This window comes from Equus przewalskii, chromosome 17, assembly GCF_037783145.1.
Source record: "Equus przewalskii isolate Varuska chromosome 17, EquPr2, whole genome shotgun sequence".
NCBI classification, from domain to species: domain Eukaryota; kingdom Metazoa; phylum Chordata; class Mammalia; order Perissodactyla; family Equidae; genus Equus; species Equus przewalskii.
The window spans coordinates 49837709-49854737 of record NC_091847.1 but is presented as its reverse complement, the minus strand read 5'-3'; the positions used below and the strand labels follow the sequence as shown (position 1 = coordinate 49854737).

At 38.5% G+C, this 17029-nt stretch overlaps 1 protein-coding gene across 2 annotated transcripts in view; it reads right to left on the bottom strand.

The window, feature by feature from the left end:
• Positions 1-13818, bottom strand: part of GORASP2 (golgi reassembly stacking protein 2) — a 31722-nt gene extending 17904 nt beyond the window's left edge. The window contains exons 1-2 of one of the 2 annotated variants that reach the window (XM_070580133.1): positions 13431-13714; positions 447-592 (exon numbers count right to left, since the gene is read on the bottom strand). Coding sequence is in view for 1 of the 2 variants with exons in the window: in XM_070580132.1 (XP_070436233.1) it covers positions 13431-13493 (63 nt within the window). In the remaining variant the exon portion in view is untranslated. Of the gene's footprint in view, positions 1-446; positions 593-13430 lie in introns of both variants that reach the window. The other variant, XM_070580132.1, reaches the window with a different exon arrangement.
• Between the last annotated feature and the right edge of the window lie 3211 nt (positions 13819-17029).

Genomic DNA, 17029 nt, shown 5'->3' with positions numbered 1-17029 from the left:
CAAATAACAGATACACAAATTCATCAATAACCAAAGCTGCAGCTATTTACACAGTAACAAATCATTCTAATGCTTTCAAACTGGAACCCAGATTGTTCCTAGAATATGTGCCTCTAATACCAGACTTCTTGGATTAATGACACTTACTCTTAGATTAATGATATGTTTACTTCTTGGACTAATGTTACTTTTTATTTATTTAAAGGCAAATTATACTATCATTGCCCCTGAAGAAGTAAAACTAGATTTTCTTCATTTGTCACAGTAAGGAACAGTTAGTCGTCCATTATAAAGATGGTTCAATATTTAACTTAGTAAAACTGTTTGATCTTGCAAATTTTCCTGCAAATTTGGAACGAAATCATTTTTGAAAATTAAACAAGTTAAATACCAAAGGGATTTATTATTTAAAGGTGTTGACTCTAATAAAAATAATCAGTACATACCTGTTTAGTTTCTACATACTGAGTTTTCTTAAATGGGGGATATTTTGTGTTCTATATATTATCAAGCAAAACGTCTAGAACTCAAAATGGCAGGCAGATTTCTCCTCAAATGGCAACTCTGAAAGGAAAATGGTAGTTGCCTGGACCTAATAGGAGAAGAAAAGTGAGATCGGCTAGTTGGGGGAAAAGTCATGGGAAAAAAGTCATGTTCTACTAAGGTGTGAAATGCCTGTCATCTTGTGCCCATCAATTAGGTGTGAAATGCCTCAGGTGTGAAAACGGGCTAATTACCATAGATCCTAGAAGTCCCCTCAGAGTGGAGTTTCTCATTTAATAGGGTCCACATCTAATCACCTAATTCTCTGAATCTGAGTGTTTCCAAATGACCATTTTCTCTAGAAACCAATTAGTCCATTGATCAATTTCAGATTTCTCCACTGAGGCTGTCAAAAGTTTACTTTTTAGCTAAAAAGGACTAAAGACAGGACGTTTTTAAATTTTATTTTATTGAGGTCATAACAGTTTATAACATTATGAAATTTCAGTTGTACATTATTATTTGTCAGTCACTATATGTACGTGCCCCTTTACTACTTATGTCCACCCCCCCAACCCCCTTCCTCTCTGGTAACCACTAATCTGTTCTCTTTGTCCATGTATTTGTTTATCTTCCACGAGTGAAATCATACAGTGTTTGTCTTTCTCTGTAAAGACAGTACTTTTGTAATGTCATCAACAACTTAGAAAGTTGATCCCACACACTGATTCTTATCATGCCGCCTTCAAGTATAAAGTTTTACCACTATTTGTTTGAAATGGAAAGTTTCCAATACCATTAGAAGTACTTTTGCCCATAACTCAAGAAACATTCAATAGCTAAACTTGAATTCTAAAATAAATAAATAAACTTAAATAATCCTCTAACTCGGTTTTTCCATTTTCATTTGCTACAAATATCAATCTCCTTTCTGTTTCTAATGGACCTTGAAATTAATTTTTGTCCTAATACATCATTAGTACCAGCACAATTCTGGCAATCAAGTATCTTAATTACTGCTAGGAAGCCAGCAGAGGGAGCCCAAGAAAACAGCTCTCCAACTCTAATACACTTAAGAGAAATTTCCTACATCTCATAGCATGGAAAGTAAGATCTACAACACAGCAAATTAAATATCCACACGGGTAAGTTTCTCTGGCAATATTATCCACTGACAAGAATCTCTTAGGCACCTAATCTCTCAAGCATCAGATTACCACTTCAATACTTTCTGTCCCTGTAAGATCTCTCCTTTGTTGACTCACCGTCTGCTTCTTTCAAACCATCTTTATTAAAAAAAAAAAACACACACACACACACACACGACTCCATAGGCCATTTAACATTTATTATTGGGCCATCTATCATAGCAATTTAAGATGAATAGGTTAAATCTGAAAGTTTAATAATTAAGATTTTACAAATAGATTTTGAAAAAACATATAGTGAAAAGATACTCGAGTTTTAGAGCCAGACTGACTTGCTGTTTAGCTGTGGCTTTGCCTACTTATTAGCTTTGTGAGCTTGGGAAAGTTTATTTACCTTTCTGGGCCTCAGTTTTCTCATCTGCAAGTAAGGGATAATGTCATCTATTTTACAAGAATATTGCAGAGAGTCAATAAGTTTAAGTTTCTGAAATGCCTAGCTAAGTCTGATATATAATAGGAGTCTTACAAATCTTAAGCTCATCTTCCTAACTCAGCAATCACCACCTGAAGGCAAATCTTTATAATCAACTAATTCCTGAACACCAGACATTATTTTTCTAACCATGTACTAACTATCCCTCATCCCTTTCAAACAAAGAAAAGAAAAAAAGAAGTAAAGTGTCAGCTAGGAAGAGGAGAGAGAGAATTTTTTAAAATGTTCTCTCTCAAAAATCAATTTCAAAGGGATGGTAGATATAAAGGTCAAAGGTAACACAATAAAGCTTTTAGAGAAAAACACAGGAGACTATCTTTGAGATCATCAAAGATCTTGAGTATCTTTGAGATGAAAAGACTTCTTAAACTGGACACAAAAGCATTAATCATAAACTAAAAAAAAGTGATACACTAAACCACACTAAACTAAGAACTTCCGCTCATCAAAGACACAAGAGAGTGAAAACTACACACCCAACAAGGAACTTATTCAGAACAAATTTAGAACCACTGCAAAGCATTAAGACAGGCAGACAGAAAAACCAAATGAGATATCACTTCACATCCACAAGAATGGCTAAAATAAAAAAGATAGGAATAAGGGTTGACAGGGATGTGGAGAAACTGGAACCCTCACACACTGATGGTGGCAACGTAAAATGGTGCAGCTGCTGTGGAAAACAGTCTGGCAGATCCTCAAAGTGTTAAACACAAAGAGTTATAACTGTACATATGTATATATATGACCCAGCAACTCCACTCTTAGGTACATAACCAAGAGAAACGAAAGTATGCCCATGTAAAAATACGTACACAAATTTCATAAATGCATTATTCATAATAACCAGAAAGTGGAAACAACCCAATGTCCCTCAACTGATGAATAAAGAAAGAAAATGTGGTACACCCACAGAATATACTACTTAGTAATAAAAAGGAATGAAGTATTGATACATGCTACAACATGAATGAACCTTGAAAAAATTATGTTAAGTAAAAGAAGCCAGTCAGAAAGACCACATACTGTATGATTCCATTTATATGTAATGTCCAGAATAGGCAAATCTAGAGAAACAGAAAGTAGATTAGTGGTTGCCAGGGGCTGGGGGTAGGAGGTATGGGGAGTAGCTGCTAACGGGTATGAAGCTTCTTTCTGGGGTGATAAAGAGCTTCTGGAATTAGACTGTGGTGATGGTTACACAACTCTGTGAATACACTAAAAACCACTGAACTGTATACTTTAAAAGTATACAGTATAAAGTATACTTTAAAAGGCTGAATTTAATGGTATGTAAATTATAACTCAATAAAGCTGCTAAAAAGAAAAGACAGACGACCTAATAGAAAAATAGGGAAAAAACTTTAGCAGATACTAAACAAAAGAGGATATCAAAGTGGCCAATAAATACAACAATGTACTCAACTTCAATAGTTATCAAGAAAATGCAAATTAAAACCACAATGCAATACCACTACACACCTACCAGAATGGCCAAACTAAAAAAGATGGAAAACACAAAGTGTTAGTAAGGATATGGAACGATCAGAAATCTCAATTACTGCTGGTAGGAACGTAAATTAATAAACTATTTGGCAATATCTATTAATATTGAAATACATACACCTTTGACTCAATATTCTACTCTTTATTATACATCTGATGGAAATGAGCATACATATGTCCTCCAAAAGATATATACAGCATAATGTCCACAGCATTATTTGTAACAGCCCCAAAGTGAAAACTACACAAACGCCCACCAACAGAATAAATAAATTTTGTTGTCTTCTCTCAGTGGTATAACATATATTAATGAAATGAAAAATCTGTAACAATACACAACAGGGATAAATCTTACAAGCAATATGTGAGCAAAAGAAGCCAGATGCAAATGAGTACATATCATATGATTCCACTTATATAAAGTATAAGAACAGGCCAAACTAACCTATGCTGTTAGAAATCTGCATAGTATTCACCCTGAGGGGTGGGGGGTAGTTGGGATGTGACTGGAAAGGAATGAGATTCTGGTTACAAGACTGTGTTGTTTGCGAAAATTCATCAAGCTGTCCACTTACGTGCACTTTTTTTAATATAAAAAGTTTTAAGATATGCTCCCCCTTTATCCAAAAAGTAGAAACAAAATTACTATAATCTAAGAACATACCCAACACCTCACCGATAAGGAACACAGTTTCAGAACTGTGGTCTCATGACCACTCAAACTCTATTTACATAATTTGGCTACCCGATTTACAAGGCACCAATAGGCAGAATAATAGCTGAAAGAAGCGAAAGAGGAAAGAGACACTACTACCACTTAATTATAGCAAAAAATGATAGCTGGTAAAAAGTGAGAAGAAATAAAAATTACAAAAATCAAAAACCAAAAGAAAAAGAAAACCACCAGTCTGAGTCACTTAATCAAATTCTACCTACTGAGTACTTACTGTGCACTTACATGAAGGGTATACCTGTGATGGTGTCTTGTTGTAGAGAATACAAAGATAAAAAAGTCTTTGCCATTAAGTTGTTTAGATAGACCTTTTTGTGATGGTGAAAATGTTCTGTATGTGAGCTGTCCAATATGGTAGCCACTAGCTGCATGTGACTATGAAGCATTTGAAACGTGGCCTGTGCGACAGAGGAACTAATTTTTAATTTCATTTACTAATTTACACCTACGTTTAAATAGCCATGTGTGGCTAGAGGCTATTGTATTGGACAGCACAGGTCTAGGCAATAACTGTATAATCTGTATTCCAATGTGGCACACTGATGGTCATCATAATAAATAAGACACAAAGCGGTCAAATTATATTTAGCATTTATCTATGCTGCTGAGGAAGCAGGCAGTACATTTTAAAAACGGATTTTCTTATAACCTAGTTTTGATACTTAAAGCAGAAAATATTCAGTTCTAAGGAAAAGTCCAACTCTATACAAAACCATTCCCTGAGAGTTCTAATAAGCCTGTTGAAGTTGTTCTTTTTCCAATTCTTCTCAGGCCACATGGTTTACTTGGAACAATTAAGAAACCTAACAAAGCAGCTGAAAATACTAAAAAGCAATTTTGCTTATAAAATGATAATTAGAAATGTAACCAAAACATGGACAGGTAGAAGAAATTATGAGCACAGTTACTGGCACTTATAAAAGTTTAAATGTTACATTTTGAAGTTATGTTACCAAAATAAAAATCACAACACTAAAGGAATACTGCTCTCATAAGCACTCTAGAAAAAAACAGGTACAGTAAGAAAGACGAAACTTGATAGAGATTTTTTACTCCTCAAGAAGCAAAATTTGAGAAGCTTGTGATGGAAACTGCACAGTGAAGGGGCATCCATCCTCATTACGTTAAAAAAAAATTAGCACCAATGATTAGAAGTTGAATACATAAATAATCTCTAAAGTGGTGTCATTCAACTACTCTGGGGAATTTCAGTGGGTTGAAATCAATTTCGTGGATCATGACAGAGCAGACAAATGGCAAAATAGAAAAATATTAGAACAGACAAATATCAAAAGTTCATGATTTAATAAGGGTATTTTCCAGGAAATGTAGTAACATGTACTAGCTGCAATGCAAAATATATTTCTTACTTTGAGCTGAAAAAAAAAGTTTGAAAAACTGTCCTATAAGATACCATTAACTGTTTTGTCTAATCAACTTTCAGGTAATAAAAGCAATTAAAGTTTTGACTTTTCCTCACCTTCTGATCCTGATTATGAAGTTTTACCAGCTTTAGAATGATTTTCTCTCTGTGTACAGATCTAATTGTTCTATGTTGGTTGCTTTCCAGTGAAGCACCCAGCTCTTCTTCCGGGATTAAAAGTACAACAGTACTTTATACCAGGTTTGGGTTATTTGGCATGAACCTTTCTCTTTTAAATCTTGGCTTGGGAGAGAGAGGGACAGCAGAGTAGAAGGGAGGAAGAGTTTGAGTAGAGTGGGGGGAAGGCATTCTCCCAATTGCATTGGTCTATTTACTTATATACATCCAGCTGAGGAATACAGGGCTGCTACCTTAAAGAAAGAAAGGCAACCACAAGGCTACTTTCAGAACACAGGCTATCATCAGACTGGCTATTCCATAAGGTGATACACAAAGATACACTTAACCAAGTTTCTGGCTGGTAGGTGAATTATCTCCCTTAAGTTTTCTAACCATGGAGATGTTTCCATAAAATTGGCTCAGTGGAATGTGTAACTGTCTCCTTTTTATTACTGGACCACAAATTCTTTCTCCACACACAGACGGCAGATAAGCCCCTTTGACTGACTTTCTGTCTACACCATCATCTCCTCTAGCTCTCAATTTAAGGTTAATACTCTCACCTTTGTACGTTTTTAAAAACACTAGAGATATTAAATAAGACTAAAAAATAAATTCAATCCAAGTAACATCTAAATGATGACTCATTTCAACTATACACATAAAGCCTCGTGTTATATGTGTGTGCTTAGGGGATCAAAATGATGAGAAAATATTTGGGAATGTGATGTAATAAAAATAAACCCTAAATCCTTCATAGTTATAAAAAGGTGCTTTTGGAATGGAGGGAGCTCTTCTACATCTGAAAAGGGCCAGTCTTCCTATTTGGGACTTGACACAAATGTGTGGTAAATAATTCTGCAGTAGACTAGAAGAGTTCAAGCCTCACCTGCTAAAACATTCTCCTCACATGTTCTACCCAAACAACTCAAACAGCATGTTCTCCTGACACTGACCCTATGATGTTACTTGTAACATATAAAGCAATTTGAAATACAATTCTAATGGTAACTAAAAGGAAATCAAAACCCATCAATACATAGTAGCTTCCTAGAAAAGATCTGTACACTAGGAAAATGATGTTGAAACAAACTGAAGTCAGCTTCAAAAGAAGCAAAAACTGTGACAACCTGTCATCTCATACCAACTTAGGTATTTGCTTTTTAAGGGAAAGAAAACTTGCTATGTGACCCTAAGGAATAATCTCTCTGCGCTCCCTTTCTTTAGCTGTAAGGTGAGGAGGCTGACTAGACAGTCTAAGATTGAATAACTCACCATGAAATAAGTCTAACTGTCACTAAGCTATCTACAGATTCTCCAGTGTAGATGAAACCCAGCAAGATCATTTTAATTACATAGACTCTTTTAGTCATTTTAATTAACACATTTAATAACACAGTGGCAAAGCAATGAAATAGACACTGGTTCTCACTACCTTTTAAAAAACAAATGTAAAATTTCCTTAAAAATGAGGAATGTTAAAAATTAACAGGCACATTTATAAAATTAATGGTCAGATTTGATCCAAAACTCATTTTAAACAGCAGTAAAGCACAAAGTTAGATAGATGGACAAAAAGAAGCTGCTGAATGATTGATTAAATGGAAATACTACTTAAAATGTTTACAACAAGAATATTTTAACTGACATTGCCACTAGAATAGTGGTTCTCAATGGGTGATACAATAATGCAAATGCTTATAACAAAGGCATCAGCTATCATTTATTGAGTCTTTATCATATTCCAGACCTTATGTCAAGTGCATTACATGGAATATCTCATCCAACCCTCAGGGTAACCAATGAAGGACAGCACTGTTTTAATAAAGAAATTTAACATGCTCAATTTTTTGTTTCAAAATATTTTCATATGCAATACCTAATGTAGTTTTTAGTAAAAAAGGTGGAGGAGGCACTACTCTTACCCTCACTTTTCAGATAAAAAGAATGAAGCTCAAAGAAGTTGAAGGGTTTGCCCAAGAAAATATAACGAAGTGATGGAGCTGACACCAGAATCCAGTGATTCCCAAGGGTGGTCTCTGGCGGTCTACTATGTCTCTCAATGTATTCATGCCCACAAGATGACAAGGTTCCTTACTGCTGATAATATGTTTGAATGATCTCTCACTGGTGCTTAAAACAGAAACAAACCTCAGCATCATTCTCTTCCGGCCACAGTAAATTTATTTGCAATGCCAAGAGGGATGTGTACAGTGTCTCAAAGTAACTAGTTTGGTTCTGCACACGTTGTTCGAAAACAAGTCCTCCCAAGGCAATCTACAGTCAGATTCCAAAGCACTTATCAAACCTTCATGGACAAATATTTTCTAGTTCAGATAGTTAACCAATATTTTATTAGTGAATGAATCAAAATAACATAATCGTTTCAGTAGAATATTACTGCCAGGACAATGAATGTACTGATGTTAGTGGTTATTCTAAGTTCAATTCTTAGGAAAATTTGGGGGGAATTATTAAACAGCCCTGTCAGTATCCTACCCAGAAGGCACTAGAGCGAGTGCTGTGCATTCTACTATTTACTGACCAGAGACAGAAACCTAAGTACCCACCAACAGCAGGTCTCCCCAAATGAGGATCCTGAGGATGACAGTCCATATACTAAAACACATTTCATGACAAAAAATATGAATGTGGATATAAACAAGATGACACTAATTTGTTCAAGGTCTAATGATATCTGGAAAAGTTTATATCTAATGATACTTACAATTCCTAAAAATGTCCCTAAGGTTCACATGCATTGTATTCCATGGCATTAATAAACTGAAATATTCTGATTTCTATACTTGAAAGCAATTTCAAAGAATGCTTATTCTTTAAAAATTAAACAACTTTGCAGCCTTTTATTAGAAGAGATCAATTTTGGGAGCAGGTCAGAGTCTTTAGGTGGTGTTTATAAAGCTTTTTTCAATTGTAACTTTATATTTGGAAAATCACATCAAATAATTCAACTGTTTTCTTTTTACACACTGTTTGCAGAATGAATGAGAAGAGAAGGGGACAGTAGTGAGATATTTATGTTTTTCAAATGGGGCACGAGTTTAAAAAATTTGCTAAACACCACGTTAGTAGAATAAAGAAAAAATTATGACTATCAAATATTGGGAATTCACTTTCTCAAAATAAGTACTGAGGTCAGATCCCGCAGGATTTCATGTAGATTAGCGAGGCACCATTAAAAAAGAGCAAATTCACATAACAGTAGATACGGTCTAGGTAAGTGGAAATAATTCCACTTACTATCACTTTCTCCTCCAAGGAGAGTACCTAATGCTGCCCCATCTGCCGCAAATGCTCAGGATATAAAGTCCTGTTATTACACCACAGATACACTTCATCACTTTCTCTCGATGGCCCTTCCTGGAAAACATCCATCACCTCAAAAATCTCTTTCAGAGGAAATTGCAAGGAATAGTGAAGCATGATGTCTTCCATGTCCCCATATTAGTGTGAACACTGGTTCCAGAACGTCCTCAGATATCTCCCGTCTCAAAGAGTATCAAGTGTAGAACGGAATTAATTTGAACATTTTAATTTAGAAACAGCTCTTATAATGGGCATCCATGAGTCAACTCCAAAAATATAATTTTGTAAATGGCCTTGATGGATTCACTTTTCAGAATCCAAAGTGAAAAAGAAAATCTAGGCAAGAATTCTGTATTCAAGTTATTTCAACTGTAGTAACTTACTTTTAACTAGACTGAGAAGCCTTGGCTAACATTTTTCCTGCCTAATGTTAGGATTAGAGGATGGGAATAAAAGTGGTACTCATGGTGAACATACAATCAGCCCCACTGCATAAGGGAATCTGAAATATGATGTTATTTTTAAAAGAAGGCTTCCAGGGCCGGCTCAGTGGCGCAGTGGTTAAGTGCACAGGTTCCACTTCTCAGCGGCCCAGGGTTCACCAGTTCAGGCCCCGGGTGCAGACATGGCACCACTTGGCAAAAGCCATGCTGTGGTAGGTGTCCCACGTATAAAGTAGAGGAAGATGGGCATGGATGTTAGCTCAGGGCCAGTCTTCCTCAGCGAAAAGGGGAGGATTGGCAGTAGTTAGCTCAGGGTTAATCTTCCTCAAAAAAAATAAAAATAAAAATAAAAGAAGGCTTCTGAACAAATTTTAAAATCTTCCACTAGGAGTCCACTTTTTAAAAATAACTTTTTATAACTAATTTTTTTGTGAATATACAAATAGTTCATGATGACTGCATAAATTTTAGAAAATATATGAAAGTTTGTGGAGGTGCATACCTATGCCCAGAGAGTGTTTTGAAACACAATTTTCACTGAATGCACAGCATTCCAATCTGTGATTAGGCTCTCATTTATTTAACAATTCCTCAGCTGTTGGATATTTAAGTTGTAAAGCCAACATCTCATGGTAACTTTTGACCATACTATATTAGAATATGTCATACCATTCAAAATCTTTGTGACACATGACTAAGGGGCAATGTTAGGCACAGAAAAAAAAAAGACTAGGAAAAATATTTCAACAATATTTACCTTTAGATGGTAGGAGTACAGGTAATTTAGGTTCTTTGTTATACTTTTTGAACTTATCCAATCACTAAGAAACAGGTGCTGATAATCAGAAAACAATGCAGTAATTTGCTAAAATGAAGATCAACATTTATATCAACAGACAGCAATAAAATTCTATAATTTGGTAAAATGTATATTTTACGGGAAAACAAAAGGTAGGATTTAAGGTTGTAGACATGTACTTGTAACAGCAATAGACTAGAAAAACTAAATGTCCAACACCAGGAGGTGCTGCATAACCAAACTATGGTACAAGAGACTACAATGGAGCTAAGCAAAGGCAAGAGGCAGAGCTCAGCATGCTGCTAGGGAAAGAATGCCAAGACAGTTAACAAATGAGAAGATGAAGGTGTGTAACAGTATGTATCATATGATCCCAACAGTTACAAAAAGAAAGAAAAAGAAAGAGTGAAGGGGGGAATTCTTTAATATGCATAAAACATTTTTGAAAGGATACATAAGAAACTATCTACAGTGCTTACTTCTAGGGTGGGTATGGGGAGTTGGGTACTCAATACAATCACAAGATGAAAATGTGCATTAATACATCAAAAGGAAAGTACACCGTTCATAGCAGAAAATCTGCAACCATTTCAATGCTGTCCCCTAAAGATTTTTTACAGCAGAATCTAATAGTGGATATAGAAAAATAATGGGAAAATGCAAAGTTCAATTTATCTGAATGGTAGCGACTTTGAAATAACAATAATAAAACAGCAGTAGATACGGGTGTCATTATAACTGACATTTCAAAACCCAGGCATGGAAGTTTTTATTACTAACAAGGAAATGGCCAGGGAATTGATTATTAAAGAAAACTTCAAATTAAATCATTCTAGAACTTGCTAAACATGGGTGATTTTATTCCAAGGTTATCCTGCCATATTTACTTTGGTTTTCAAGTTCAGTAACCCAGCAGAGGAATATACTGCTGTACACTTAGGCAATAACAAATGAAAGGGAAGATACTTTTACATGATCAGATTTAACATAGTACTTTCCCCCCTAAAAATAAAAATAAGGAAACCAATTACGGAATCAGGGGCAGAGTAGGTTAGGAACTCAGAAACATTTAAAAGATTCTCCTAAACTAAATGATAATTACTATTTTAAAGCTCCCTCTAATAAAACTCAAATGAAGTAAGAATTACTTCATCTTGTGCAACATTTATGCTTCAGATGCAGATTGAAACTAAGCTTGTCCCTAGTGCTTCTAAAAATCAGATTTATAGATTAATAACATATCTGCACTACTGAATGTGTATGAGCAGTGATTTACTGAGGTGTACCTATGTAAAGAAAGCACACTTCAACTTGTTTTACGTTGAACATAGTCATTAACAGAAGTCATTGAATTGGAATCTTTATGATGCGTACAGCTCTCTAACAGACTTATTAATCTCAAACTGTGTTTTACTCATTGCATGTATTATAAAAATATAGCAAATCCCCAAGGATTCATGGCTACAATCAGCCACTGTGAGAATCAGCTGGTAATTCTGGATAACACAGCACAGAGCAGAGAACTCAAAATCAAACCTGGTAATAGAAAAGTACTGCCACCAACTTTCATTTCGAATCTGGGATCTGACACTTTTTCCATTCCCCCATCAGTGTGGCACTTGAGGGTTGGCTTAGCTGAAGGAAATAGGAAGGTAATATGGTTTACTTATACATTCTCTTTATCTTCTGGGAAAATTACCCTTTCCTACCAAGAGTTTGTCTTCAAGAGGGATTTTCAGTAGAGTGGAGAGGCAACTAGGCATGACAACCCTGAAGATCAGAAAGGTGATTGATCACAGCCCTAACACGCAGATATCTGGGTAATTTAGTTTAAGAATGTTTGTCTCACCTGAAACATGGGACCTAAGGCAGAAAATGAGTGTAGCATCAGGGAGTGCATTTTCTCACTTTCAGTGAAAACGCTCTTGCCTGTGAGGAGCTAATATTTAGTGACACTTCATTACGTACTGAAATGGTGCTACAGATTGAGGCCACTTTTGTGACAGTCCATCATGTTACCACTCATGCAGGTGTCACAGCACACAACCATCAATGCTACTTTTAAAGACTCCCAGTTCCACGAGGAAAGGACCACCCGCTTTGTACAATCCAGGTTGTTCACAAGCAAGGGCTTAGCTAACGCCTTTTGAGATACAACGTTTTTGAGAATCCTGGTGACTCAGGTTGGTTTCCTTTGTTTACCTAGATTATTTTTTTTAAACATTCCTCTCCATTACCTCTTTTACCACTGTGGATTTAAACCTTAATCTCCACCACACCCTAAGCAGTTCTACAAACAAGAGAATGGAAGTCCCCCCGCCAGGAGATGTGGAAGAGGAAGGTTGGAAAGGTCAGGAATGACATAGGAGAGGAAAAAGTCCTGTCAAAATCAAATAAATTTAAGTCCATCAAACCTACTTCTAGGTCATTTGGTATTCTGTTTGCCTAACTGGTCCTTCTGGACACCTAGACAATACCAAGGTGAATTAACACCTGCCGTCACATGCCCCTCCTGCAGCCTGCGGGTTCCAGGCTTCCTTTTCTCGGAAAACTCAAATGCTACCTTCACCATCACCTATTTGCAGACTTTGCTCCCAGGCCTTTCCTAACTTTGGAAACTAAGAATTAAGAGGGAGGGGGCTGAGAAGGCCGTAAGGAGGAAGAGCCAAGGGTGTCCCCCTTTCGCCTGGGCCGTCCCCCGGCCAAGTCCCCGCCGACAGCCCGGGCTCCAGCCCGTCCTCCCAGGGCGGCGGACCCTGGGCCCGGCGCGCTCCGGGGAGGCGAGATGCGAGCGACCGCCCAAACCGGCCTCGACCAAGGCAGCGCCCGCGGCCGCCGATCCTCCGCGGGGTCGGGCCTGGCTGTCCCGGGAAGAGGCCCGTCGGGGCCTCTACCTCCGCACGGCCAGGCCCCGCCTCCAGCCCTCCGTTCCCGGGCCGCCGTCGGAGCCCTTACCCGCAGGACGTGGTAGCCTTCCGTGCCCCCGCCTGGGATCTCGACGCTCTGCGAGGAGCCCATGGCGGCGGGCGATCAGTGAGGCCGGGCCTGGCTCCGCGCTGCTCTCCGCCCCCCACACACCTCCCGCTCCGTTCCTCCGCGTAGCACTTGGGACGTGGCACTCGCTGCCGCCGGAGAGCCGGGCCGCACTGCCCTCTGGGAGGTCGTCGCCGCGGCAGCCAAGGCGGCTGGGACGCCGCAGACAGCGCCACCTGCCGCGAGCCACGGGGAGGGGCCGGAGCGCGCGGGTGAGGAGGTAAGGCCAGAGGAGAAATACGGGGGCGGGGCCTACTCGTGCTCGCGAGAAAGTAGAAATACGGTTCATCCGGCCTCGGCACTTCACTACGGGTTCCTGGGTGGGACAAAATGCATCTAGACCTGTTCCCCCGGCCCGAAAGAACGGTTGCTTGGTTGTAGCTCCCCCTGGTGGCCAGAGGCAGGGAGAAGGGCTGCTGCTAAAAAGAGGGAAGATGCAGACACACTCAACTTCCCAGTCTAGGCTTACAGGTCTTGTCCCAGGCTGTACAGAGGAAGGTGATAGTGGCTTTTCGTGGGCTGAATACCGCATCCGCTCAGCTGTCCCAAAAAGTCATAGAGGACCCACCAAGTTCTGTTTTTGTTTGTTGCCTTCCCTAATTGTGAGAACAAGATCGGAGGATCAGTCAATCTGAGCGATGCCAGACTGAGAAGCACATTTGGATGTCCTCGGTGTTCCTGCTGCTGGCTGCCTGATCCCGCTTCCTTTAGGTGGCCAAGTTGTATTCATGCTTTTCGTACTCCATTGCCTCTTTTGCTCCTTCCCTCTAAAACCCACAGATACGGCCGCTGCTCAGGGATCAACGTGACCATCTCTAATGGTAGATCAATCAGATATCAGAATATGTGTATTCTGATGTGAAGCAATGTGAAATAAATATTATCACCCATGAAGTATTCTAGCCCGAAACGTTTAATTTGCTTCTATCACATTTTTAGTTAGATTTTACAGTTTACAGGAATACAGAGGATAGAGGAACAAGTAAAATGACATCACAAGGAAGCAACTAGGCAAATACAGGAGGCAACTGTTCTTCAGAACTGCTGGCCAGTTCTTTTCATCGTCAGAATAATAAGAAAGGGACTATACTGGATTAAACGAGATATGAAAGACATAACCAAGAGATGCAACAAAAGGTGTTGAATTGGGGCCTGGTTTGGAGAAATTAGCTGTAAAGGACATTTGTGGCTCTACTGGGAAAATTTGAATACGTACTGAGTATTAGAAGAAAAGCACTTATTGGCTTGGAAAAGTGGCAATTATTGACTAAAAAAAACAGATTACAAGACAGAATATATCTGTAAACAATATGAAAGTATTTTTGTAGACAAGATACATATTAATACTTATATACATATGTGAAGATGTGGGAAGACATGAACCAAGAGGTACAGTGCTGATCTCTGGGTGATGAGAGAGATGTTTTATTTTTTGTTTTTGCTGGTTCTATATTCTATAATGCTCATGGAATGTTTCTATAACAATAAAACAGTATTTAAAATTTCAAAATAAAAAATCGTTTTTCTTTGCTGTCAACAAACCAATACTAGGTTTTTAGGAGGTTTACACATAAATGAAATCTCCAGTTATTATGCTCCTCAAGGACAGACTGCAGTGGGGTCAGCTCTGTGTTCCCAATGCTTAGCAGAGTGTCTAAGAGCTAATTCAACAAATTAATAAATTTAGCACAAAGGAATAAATAAAAACTAGGGGCCGGCCCGGTGGCGCAGTGGTTAAGTTCCCACGTTCTGCTTCTCAGCGGCCCGGGGTTTGCCGGTTCGGATCCTGGATGTGGACATGGCACCGCTTGGCACACCATGCTGTGGTAGGCGTCCCACATATAAAGTAGAGGAAGATGGGCATGGATGTTAGCTCAGGGCCAGTCTTCCTCAGCAAAAAGAGGAGGATTGGCAGATGTTAGCTCAGGGCTAATCTTCCTCAAAAAAAAAAAACAACAACTACATTTGATGATAATGTTCTTCTTCAGCTTGGCAATTATAATCTTCATGGTGGTGTCATAAGCTGTTGCTATGTCAGTGATCAAAATTTTTCTTTCCCAGATGCCTGACAGTAGCCACGGTTTGCAGAACCCAGGCTGCAGGCATTTGGGAGTTCATGAGTAACTCCAGCCCTTCCTTAGAGCTGTATTGTGTTTCACCCCCACAAATGACTACCTACTCTTCCCCATGCAGGCCATTTACTTTCTTACCTTCTTGATTTTATTCATGCTAATCCATATGTCTGGGATGTTCTTTCCTACATTTTCTACTTAGAGAAGTTCTAACCATCCCTTAAGGCCCATCTTGAATGTTACTTATTTATCCCTAAATTCAGAATGAGTTTCTCCTCACTCTGAGTTACTGAAATAGTTCCTTCATTTTTGGTAACATCATCATCATCATCACAGGCCTGTCCATCATTCAGGGTGAGGCTCATGTTTTTTTCGTCTTCAGATCCTCAGTTTCTGGTTGAGCATTGGGAACATGGTAGCAGTGTTTGTTGATTTGAATTGAATGTGTGTAAGGAATAGCTGCAAAGCCTTTTCTTTTTCGGATCAGTTAATAAATTACCTCTGCTGCTCCTGTTTGTGCCTCATCAAAACCTGTGTTATTTCTTTAGTGGCAATTGGTAGAGGGTAAAGTACAAGGATCACCTGATTTGGGACTGAAATAATGTCACTACCCTTGCTCCAGTTTTCCTTTTTTAGTTAGGGAACAAGCTCAGAGGACAGAGAATAAAATCCCAAAGATGTTGCCAAAGCTGATACAAATAAATACAACATGATGTAGGGGAACACATGGGAGATTACTGTCCAAGTCAGTTTCAATGGAAGTAGGAATCTGCTGCAGGCAAGTTGGCATTCTGAAACATCACAGGCAGCAGAGAAGCAAAGCCCAGCAAAAGAAAATATCTACAGACTGAAAAATCAAACCAGAAGAAATCTATTTTCTGGAAGAAGCATCTGAGATGCCATTTTGTGTGTCTCTTCTGGGTTTCATTAATTCCGAGTTCCCATAAATAAGCAGTTTGTGATGGGGGCGTCATTGTGTCATACTGGCTAGTGTAGCCTAATATTTTTGCCTCCAGATTGCCCTGGGAAAGTTTGGCTCCTCAAGCATTTGGATGACAACCACTCTGCACAGTCAGACAGCAGGGCTCCCTCATCCAGGACTCCCTCCCGACCGAGTTTGTTTTGGTAAGGGAGCAAATCTCAGAAGGGGTCACGTTATGGGCCACGAAGCCCCAGCCATAGTTGACTGAAGTAGAGTCCTGACCTACTGGCAACCAACACCTACACTAACCAGTAACCTATGAAGTGGCCTGTTAAGAAAAGCTCTGCCCTCACCCCTCAAAAAAACTACAGATGGTGACTAGAAAGGTGAATCATATTTTCTCTTTGGGAACTTGGAACTGGGAAATACAAGAAAAGACTCAGTCAGTGTATATTTATTTGCATTTTAGAATGTAAGCTCCATGAATTTCTTGCCTGTGTGACTACTACTGTATACTTAGTACTAAC